We start from the raw sequence: 10,318 nt of genomic DNA, 5'->3' as shown, positions 1-10,318 counted from the left end.
CATTCACCATGTCCGAATAAATGGTTTTTATTCACTTATATGAAATAAATACATTTTATAACCTATTATTTTAAGCCATAGATATATCGACTCATTAGCAATTCTTAAAAAAGGTGTTCTGAAGACACATAAACCATAAATTCTGTTAAATTGGGTCGTCTTCTTCTTCTTCTTCTTTTTTTAATTTTTTTTTATTTTTATTTTTGTGTGTGTGTGTGTGTGTGTGTTTGTGTGTGTGTGTGTAAATATAGAGCAGAGGAATACATCACATCTCTTCGCTTATCCTAGCAGGGCTTTCAATTAAACTCCAACGACATGAAAACAACATGCTTATAAATAAATGTTACATAGAAAGCCACACTAAATTAACTGGATGACTGGACACATTCCCTCACGAATGCCGATCATTTTCTTGTCCTTTTCCATGTCTTTCCTGGTGATGATCGTGAATGACTTCTTCTTCTCCCCCTCATTTTGCTCTTTATAGATATCCATGGAATTCTGCGTCCACAACTACCGCTCCAGTTACATTCAATTCCCTTACTCTCACGATTGCACACCCAATATATCATATCATCAAATTTGAAAGAATCAAAAATAATGTTTGGCTCGATCCTCTCCTCATAGGAACAGCTTGATATCTTACAGCACCTGCAGTACTTGAAGACTAGTCCACACTTGGAAGAATAACACAAGCATATATATAAAATCAACACATAAATTACAAATATCACAGCATACGCTTTCCATCCAACCTCAAAATTTATCACCATCCAAGTCGAAGCTCTAAATCCAGCTCTTCAACAACGGCTCCATCTTTTCCACCATCTTTGCCAACCCCGCTGTCAAGTGTTGGTGGACAAGGGGCGACTAATCCACTCCCGGAATACGGAGCAATCGATAGGAGAGTGGAGGGTGAATCCCCGGTCGGTGCAAAGACCGTGCCCGCATTCGGGATAGGGTAGAGAAGGCAGTAGCCACCACTGGCAACAAATTCTGGTATTGGTGGTGGGAAGATAATGGGAGGAGATGGAGTTGCCGAAGGAGACGGGTCGGATCCTTGAGGGGACTGCCGGAGCCGAGCTCGATCACGTCGGTGAACGTTCATGTGACCACCCAATGCTTGGGCTGACCGGAACTCGCGACGGCAGAAAGAGCAGGTATACGAGCGTGGCGGCCATGTCGTGCCCATGGCACTGCTCGTGTCCTCGGCGAATGCCCGGACCTCCCAAGAGTCATCGTCTTCGGCCGGTCGGCGACCGGGCCAATTCCACATGCTAGGATTCAATTGCTGCTGCTGTTGCATGGCTAGCTTTTGGAGTTGGTTCAGGGAGGGAAGGCTAAGTTCAGCTGCCATGAGGGCTGGTGAAACCGTAGGATTAGGAAGAAGATGGCAAGAGGGAGAAGCGGATGATGAGCTCGGAAGGGGTCGGGTTGGGGTGGTTATATACCAAGGGAGCGGTTTGGTGCGATATGGGACAGAAAATGCTTGCATGGAGTGTATCACCGGGGCTGGGAACTAAGCAATTGGACTATAGTCGAGGGAAAGGGAGGTGTTGGTTCGTTAAAAATAATACAGGATTACTGGCACACGGAAGTGGAATATCTCCCTTCCACAACAGTACAAGCCCATGCATTGTCTTGAACGCCCACTCTCTTTAATTTGTTTACTACTCTATCCTCTCGCAGGAGGGCAAGCAGGAAACCAAGGAGAGCTGGAAGAAGAGGCTCTTAGAGAGAATATACTTGGTTTTGTTGACTCTAAACTGGTTCATGGTGTGTACTGATGACCATCCCAAAGTATGACTATTGTTCCATGAACATTGGGCAACAAATATGCCCGGTGGGACCAGCACTGGAGATCCATGTCAGTGTGACATGGGATGCATTTTATCGTGCAACGAAGCATCAGTGTATTAACTTATCCTTGTAATCCTTTTGGGCTTTATATTTTTAGTTATTGTTCATGGACAATGCATTTGGGGAATACAACAAACAGATGGGAAGAATTCGGAGGGCTATTGATATAATTGGCATGCCACGTAATAAATTAACCATGCAACATGCAAGAGCCAAAGACCGAGAAGAAGTATTTCTCTTCTTCCGCTAAAAGGCAAAAGAGTATTCATGGGAACACCCAAGATTCGAAATCTTCTTCGGAGGGGTTGAAAGGTCGGTCAACCATGGAAACAATGGAAACTCAAAAGATATTATGAATACAGCATTGAGGTAGATACCCAAGTAAACCAAGGCTGATACATCTGTCTGAAGTTACCCATGCAGCTCCAATTGTGGTCCCGTACCAAATTTTAACTTGAAAAATGTAATGCCCACATAAGTTCCTTCTTATCAAAAGATCTTTTCTTTCCTGAAAGAAATAATGAGTGAAAATCCATCCAACTTTCATTTAGAGAAAGAAATAATAAATGAAGCTATATGAAAAATTGATGGAGGAGTGCTCAATAAAAAACCTAGATGCACTTCTGTTATATATGAGCACAAATTCAGAAATTAGAGAATTTTATTGTATTTGAGAATTAGAGATTTTTGTTTTTATGCAGACTTTTATTAGAAGTTAGTTTGGATTGTCTAAATAAACTCATTGCTATGATACTTGAGAATACAATTTGTATTATTAACATTAAATTATTCAGATTGTAGAATATTGAGATATTCCATTTCTCGCTCGCTCTGCATGCTCTCTTTTCTTTTCTTCCCTTGTCTTCTTCTTTCTTCTTCTCCCTAGCGCTGTCATCAATATATACTTCTTGAAACTATGATAACCTTTATAAGATAATGCTATTAAAATAATAATTTCCATGCTAGTTCCTACTCGTATATATGCGTAGACACTATGAAAGGAGAACATGCAATGACCTAGGAAGGAAAGCAATAATCAAATCTCAAAAATATTGGAAATGAAAATAAATTCTAGTTGTACCGATTATTGATGCAAAGATTGTTGGACAAAATTAGTACAACCTTGAGAAGTGTTGGACAATTTATGCTCATAGCATTTTGAGATAATCTATTTAGTTCAGTTATATATAATTAAATCCTTAAAGAAGGATTTCAGCAATATTCAGAGACAAAAATATATACTATCCTATTGTAGCCAAAATATAACAAAGGTTGTACTTGGAATAAAGTTGTTCCAGCATGTCCGCTTGAACGGTTAGCGCTTGGTTAATATGAAACGTACAAAAAAACATACCCTGGAGTAACCAGACAAAGCTGGAATCTCGATTATATATATTGGGAATTCCAATGGAATAAGAGAGCTATTCTCCATCTTCTTGGACATGGACTGTCATTAGCAAGAGCCCTATCCTCTAATTCTGGGTGTTTCTACTGAATTCCACCCTCTCTTTCTTGTTCATATAGCAAGACTCCACGGTGCATATATATTGAAGTCATCTATATTCACTATAAAATGTTAAAGCTAGACGGTCATGTCATTTCTATTGAATTCCACCCTCTCTTTTTTCTTGTTCACAAAGCCAGACTCGGTCTACCAAAAAAAAAAACAAAAAAAGTTAAGACTCCACGGTGCATATTGAAGTCTTCCATAGCCGTTATAAAATGTTAGAGCTAGAAGACGGTCATGGGTACTACAAGATAAATTTGTACTACCATCTTTCATTGTTGTCATTTTCATGGCTTTTAGCTATCGTACTCTTGTGCTAGCCAACAATGCATTGAAAAGTTGCTTCGCCAACCTAGCTTCCTTCGCCTTCCCTGTACCCAACAAAACCCTAATCTCACTTTCCTGGGACCTTCTGTTCTTTGCCTCCATCAACCAAGACAAGCCTGCCTTGGTGGAACAACTCCTAGTCCTAGTTCAGAGCCAAGTGATCTATAACAACATAAAGAAATCCTACTGGTATAAGAAGAGTTTTTAATTTGTTCACCTTATAATATGCGAGGGAATTAAGGGGCCGGGTGGGTGGGTGCAATAATCCTCCAATTAACTTAGACTAGTTGGACAACATGATTAGTTTTGTTCTTCCCATGATTGGTGAAACTACTAGGATATACTAATCTATATTAGTCTAATCATCGATCATACCAAAAGGATATTCTTGGCCCTAACATGCATGTTCTAATGACAAGTGATAATTAGGACTACAAGACAATGAAGAAAGATAAAGGTATTGCATAAAATACGTATCAAACACGGAACATTTGAAAAGTGAGGTTGTTTTAGTTTTGATTTTAGGGATTTTTGCATGGTCAGGGAACTACAATATCGGTGTTTGGGTGCTATAATATATGATCAACTGCTTGTCCTCGTGCAATCTAAAGTGCATGCATGCTGGTGGATACTACAGCACTTTGATGTTGAACCGTAACGACCGTTGTCCTTGAAGGTCCGATTCAACTTGTTCACATGGACATGTCTTTAAAATAAATATATAGAACATATCTTGAAAGATTTATTGATGGGTACCAACATGATCGTTCTACATTTTCCCAATAATGTATCTCTATAATTTGCATACATAATGTTTTTAGCAATAAACACCTTTAAAAAAAGCAATGAAACTGTTCCAATAACGTGGCAATATATATTTCAGGGGTGCGTGTTAGCAGACCTGTCTCATGTCCATGGATCAGATTAGGTCCAGAATTGGGGGCTAGAATCATCAAGGTTGGGTATGGTTATCTTATCACTGAGCTACATCAACCAATTAGAACTCCAAAAAGAATTTGATCAGAGTAGGGCCTATGCTTTAAATGTTAGAGCCGACATCAAGCCAGCCTCGAAATGGATCTAGCTAGAAGCTGCACGGTAAATGGATGAGCTCCTCAACCTACATCTAAACCTGAAGTCCCACATTCAAATCAGTTAGAATCCAGGTCAAGCTAGTTCAATGTGTTGCTTTAGCTAACTTGACCAATTTATAGATTCTATAATGGAGTAATATTGATATTTTAATTCTGCAAGTTTTAGACTTGACAAGAGTTAGCATGTTCATAAGGTTCGAAAGCAGCTCTTTCTTGTCATATACTAATAACATCCTCCATGCTTCTCAACCTCTCAATATCATCATTAAAAGTGACCAAGTTCTTGAGGCTGGAAACCATTTCCAAGTGTTGAGACTAGCTTGGCTACTCAAAACACTGGGAATGTATTTAGATTAGTTTACAAGTGATGTGGATCCCCCATACGAGCTTTATTACCCAGAAAGAGCATGAAAACTTGGGTCCGACCAATGTGGCCCATGTAGCTGGGCACGATTTCTTTTTAGTCTGTTGGATACTTAAATCTACAACCATCAAAAAAAAAAAAAACAAAACAAAACAAAACAAAACAAGAAGGTTTACATAGCATAGCTTGAATTTGTACAGCCCAAGGCCCACATGACGGGGCCTAAGAGATGGATGCTGACTCCCGTTACTTCCTGCTTCAAATCACAGCTCGCTATGTATATGCTGCATCCAGTTGTTCCATGGGCCGCGCATAACATGAGTCCAGATCCTCCTATCATATGAGAAAGTTTGCATGGTTATCGATCTTTTCCGTTGGTCACAAATTCCTTCTCATCCATGTTAATCTTCTCCTATGGTTTACTCTTTTGCTTGACAAGTGCTGAAAGCTAGCAAATGTTAAATGGCAAAATGTCAGCTTCATCTACAAGTAAGGCCATTTGAATGCTGGAAGGTTGCGATACAAGAACATGAACTGAATGCAATCCTTATATCCTCGGTCGTTCGTTCTCGATAAACGCTTTGGTTTCCTATCACCGTTCTGCATTGCCTCAAATGGAAAGTTGCAGACTTGCAGTGGCAATTTATAACTTGAACTCAAATTTCTAGAGCACTTGGGATGTCTTTAATTTTATGATCGATTCAAGGAGATTAATATAAATGGCCTGAGTTTTAGTTTGTACCTAGCAAGCCACTGTAAGTTGAGTAAGACCATAAAAATCTAACTTTAGCTCCTTAAGATTGTGATAATAGTACAATGAGTCATGGTCTCGTCAAGACTTTAACTTGAACAGCTACATAGTTCATTGTTAAGAGGGAAAAGAAATGCTAAAAATAAATGCAAAACAAACAGCATGTTCAAGATTTATATTTGCTATTTTTCACGTTAGTTTCTTCACCTATATCTCCTCTTCTTGACCTTATCTTATTTTATTATATTTTCCATATATCCGGTCGATGAGTGAAACATCAATTAATTTAGCAGTTTTATATAAAATAAATGGGTTGCATATTTATTTATTCATTCACCTGAATTACAAACAGATCAATTTTTGTGATCCAACTCAAATTCACTCCAAACAGAACTTTACCTGACCCAACGCCACAAAAGTGCATGCTAGATGAGATGGGGACCAGCTCCTTTCTATACGTATAGAGCTCTTGCGCATCATCTCCTTTATTATCATGAGGAAGAGAGTCGGTCTTCAGTTCCCTTTTTTTTTTCTAATACTAAATAATGCAACTCCCACAACCCTCTTACCTTTAATGGAGTCCAGTGGTAAGCATGCGTAAGGCCCATGCACAAGTCCTCACAAAACAAAATCCAACGGTCACATTTGGATGGGTCCGAATGGTCAAATCCTGCTAAGCCCTACCTGAATATGTCACTAAAAATAAACGCAACGCAAGGCTCCACCCACTGGCTTGTTCCATCACGTGGGAGCGTGGGTGGGCCCCGGCAAGACATAATGGAGCGGGTGGGTGCACATGCTCTTTCTCATAAAAGTTTGTGCATTGGTGAGTCGCACGTGCGCAAGAAATCGAATATTTCGACTGCTGGGGCGTTGGTTCGCCTCAAGGTGGATGACCCTGGGGGTGGTAAGAGAGATGGTACGTGAAGGCGTGCAACCCATGTCACCACTTGGACTTCATCCCCATCCTCGACTCGCATCCGTCCACTTTTTTTCCTCTACTCCTCTGCTCCGTAGCCATCAGAATAAAGCTGAAAACGGATCAGGTTGGGACCATTTATGATGTAGTTGGGGTCCATCTAATACAATATCTGAGGCCCAAACTTGATCCCATACATGGTCGGTTGTGTTGAAAAGACCCCTAAGATTTTTTTTGTTTTTTTTTTCTTTTTTTTTTTTTTTTTGCAATGTAGATGGTTGCAGCTTTGCAGGAATACCAGCCGGGAAAGATGGACCAAGAAAACTCATCAGATAGTTATCAACTTGATAGGTGAATAAAATCCCGAAACGCTAATCTGGTGTTTTTGTTTTCATGCAAACAGTGAGTTTAAATTCTTCTTAACCAAAATCTGATTGATACTGCTTAAACTGAGCTTTGGACCAAACCAAATGCACTTGGAAAATTATTGCCCGGTGGAGTCATTTTAGCATCATTTTTGCAACCCTCGGTCTTCATCATACACTTCAATTAAGCTTTTATCGACAATTAAGAAACTGAACACATAACCACAATGTTTACCAGCACTGCCATCTTTTCCGAAGTCGCAAGAAATTCTGAGCACTTAAGCTTAATTGCAGCTAGCTATCATCCTAGTTAGCTGAAGTAGTCATCCTAGCTAAGACTCCAGGTTTGCGCTTTGTTTATGAGAGAAAGAGAACGAGAGAGAGAGGGAGGGAGGAAGGGAGATGCCAGCTATACAAGGAGCTCCTTTAAACAAGGCGATAAGGTGACAAAGCAATCATTATCAATCACGAAGGTAAGATCACAACCAATCCCAGCTTATCTAAAGTTTTCATTTTTTACTTTTTGTCGATTAAAATTGTATACATCCATGTTGTCATCGGTGTCGTGTATGATAATCATTGTAGTATCCCATGCCATGATAAAATAATCGCCTATTGGAACATTATATAACTGCAAGCTTGCTTTAAATTGTGCAATATATGGGTTTTCATCCTGGCCGATGCAAACATGATCTAAAATATAATTAAAGACTTGGTTTGTCGGCTAAATTTATGATTTGTTTGAGGTTGAAGTGGCGACATGATTAGGTGGAGCTGCCGCCAGACATGGCGGAAGGTGATTTATGTGGATCTTTGGTGATCGAGGAGGGTACATCCAAGCTTTTTGAGTTTAGCTAAGTTTGCTTAATTTTCTATGGATTTGAACTGCCCCTACCTAATCTTTAGTGTTTAGACTCTCAAAATAATTATCGACAATATTGTTCTCTCTTTCAAGGTTGGTCCAAAACCCCTCTGGAAGGTTACAATCGATGGGCATTTCATAGATTTACTTGGTAGTGATGCCTAAGCTTATGTACCTTCATTTGCTAGCCAGTTGGCTGTTCCGTGCATCGTATATTAATCTTTTCATGGCTCATAAAGGTATCCACTCCACATAGTATGTCAACATGGGGATCTAGTGCTGCTATTTAATTTCAGGGAGCTTAATATTGTTTCATTTTATTTGGCCAAGAACATAGATTTGAGATTCTGTCAGCGGTGAGTATTTGTAACTTAAGATCGTCAGAAACAACAGAAAGGAATGATATTGACGGTTGGACATTAAATACAATTGTTGTTGATATATACATATACATATACATATATATATATATATATATATATATATATATATATATATATATATATATATATATATATATATATAGACACACACACACACACATATAGTCTATCTATATGTTTTAAATACAATGTTTTTGGTAGAATATAATCTAATTTAATGTTCAAAAGTTTTATATGATTCCCTTTTGTTTCGCTTAGCATCAACAACATTTAAATTAAAGAATAGTATATCACGCAAATATGTACCAAGGGTCAGACAACAAACAGGCCTTGTAAGTAGTCATCTTTTATTTTCCTAAGATAATCTTATCAAGCTTTCTTTATGGATCCTGAGATATTCTATTATTTGACTTAATGATTTTTACTACGTGGTTTTAGAACATTATATAAGCTTCCCGCTCGATAAATATAAAAATGCTTGTAAAACAGTAACCTAGTTCTAATTAAATTTTTTTTCAGATAAAGAGCTGAAGCTTAGGGAAAAAAGAAGCAAACATAGAAGTTACTTTCTGGCACCAGCATCAAGGTTAGTGTGCCATTACCTAGAGGTTGTTCCCTATGAAGCCATAGGCAAGTACTTATCATTGAATAAATGGGCGAATCTTCTCAAGGTTTAGTCATTCAATTGTATAACACACTGCATGGTAAACAAGTAAAGGACAACAATTATAAAAGAGAGCAGCTTTCTTTTAAATTTTCAATCACCACTACCATCCAGTGCCTATTTAAAAATTTTGTTTGGATACCTTTCAAGTGCCTTTTTTATTTTTTTAATAAACGGAATCTAGGATTAATTATGTCCATTGGTTCATTGAAGTGTTTTTAAAAAACTTGATGACTATAAATTAAATGATATAGGTGCAACCATTTTCAATGGACTGTATTAATCCACTGATTTCCAAGTGGATGTGCTTCTTTGACTTTTATTTTGATGCCTACCATGTTGGTCTTGTTACACCGATCATTGTTGAGCCTACGGGAATGAGAAGCTGAAGAGGGAGCTAGAGAATAAAGAAAGTAATTAACCGGAAGAAATAACCCTAGGAAATAAAGTGATGTAGTGGAACTCAAGTTAGGAAGTAGCAAGATAGTTTTCAGGGCAATCTAATGAGACTATCCGGACTCAGCTAGTTAATTAATAGTGGTTAATCTTCTCATGTGGACTGAGAGAGACATCGATTGTAGAGATTACTGATAACATATATTAATCACTTTTTTAAAACTAAAGGTGACAAATGGGTGCAAGTCCCCCTCCATGGCACCACCATTAAGAGCCCAGGATTTCAAGGCATCTCCGAAACCAGTCAAAAGCGTATAACGACGCACGCTTAAGATCTCGAGCCATCCTGGCTTATTTGTCTCCAATGCCACAACCACGAATCAGACGAGATTTCTAATCTTTTATTTCCCTCATGAAGTTGGCGGTATCATCGACATCTAATGAGAATAAACAAAGCAGCACATCCTTTGCACAAGCACATTACTTAAACACTCGTGAAAACTACGTTAACTGTAAGCTGTTGTATTTATTAGAGGGAGGTAAGTTTGCACAATATATATGAACCCCCTCAAGAGAAGCATATTATTAAATTTATATTTTATGTTTAAATACTCCACACCTTATGATTAATATCTTCATTATTTATTCACTTAAACACAGTTTTATAATCCAAGAGTTTTTTTAAAAAAAAGGAAGAGCAAAACAAAAAAGGGAACTCCATTCCCAGATCCAATATCACTTATCTAACTACTAACACCTCAACTCTTTATTCTATATCAATCAATCCTTTTATGCATGTCTACATATATATATATATATATATATA

General features: G+C 38.2%; 1 protein-coding gene across 1 annotated transcript; it reads right to left on the bottom strand.

Annotated features, from left to right (window-relative positions):
* Positions 1-214: 214 nt before the first annotated feature.
* Positions 215-1,415, bottom strand: LOC109506417 (uncharacterized). The gene has a single exon (XM_019853710.3). It carries the CDS (start codon positions 1,355-1,357, stop codon positions 767-769), a length of 591 nt encoding a protein of 196 aa, XP_019709269.1. The 5' UTR covers positions 1,358-1,415; the 3' UTR covers positions 215-766.
* Positions 1,416-10,318: the final 8,903 nt, after the last annotated feature.

This window comes from Elaeis guineensis, chromosome 11, assembly GCF_000442705.2.
Source record: "Elaeis guineensis isolate ETL-2024a chromosome 11, EG11, whole genome shotgun sequence".
Lineage (NCBI taxonomy): Eukaryota > Viridiplantae > Streptophyta > Magnoliopsida > Arecales > Arecaceae > Elaeis > Elaeis guineensis.
The sequence above is the reverse complement of the archived record's forward strand: the minus strand, read 5'-3'. Positions and strand labels throughout refer to the sequence as shown.

Bases quoted from the DNA above. Each gene is read 5' to 3' on its own strand.
- LOC109506417 (XM_019853710.3), bottom strand. From the start codon at position 1,357: ATGGCAGCTGAACTTAGCCTTCCCTCCCTGAACCAACTCCAAAAGCTA.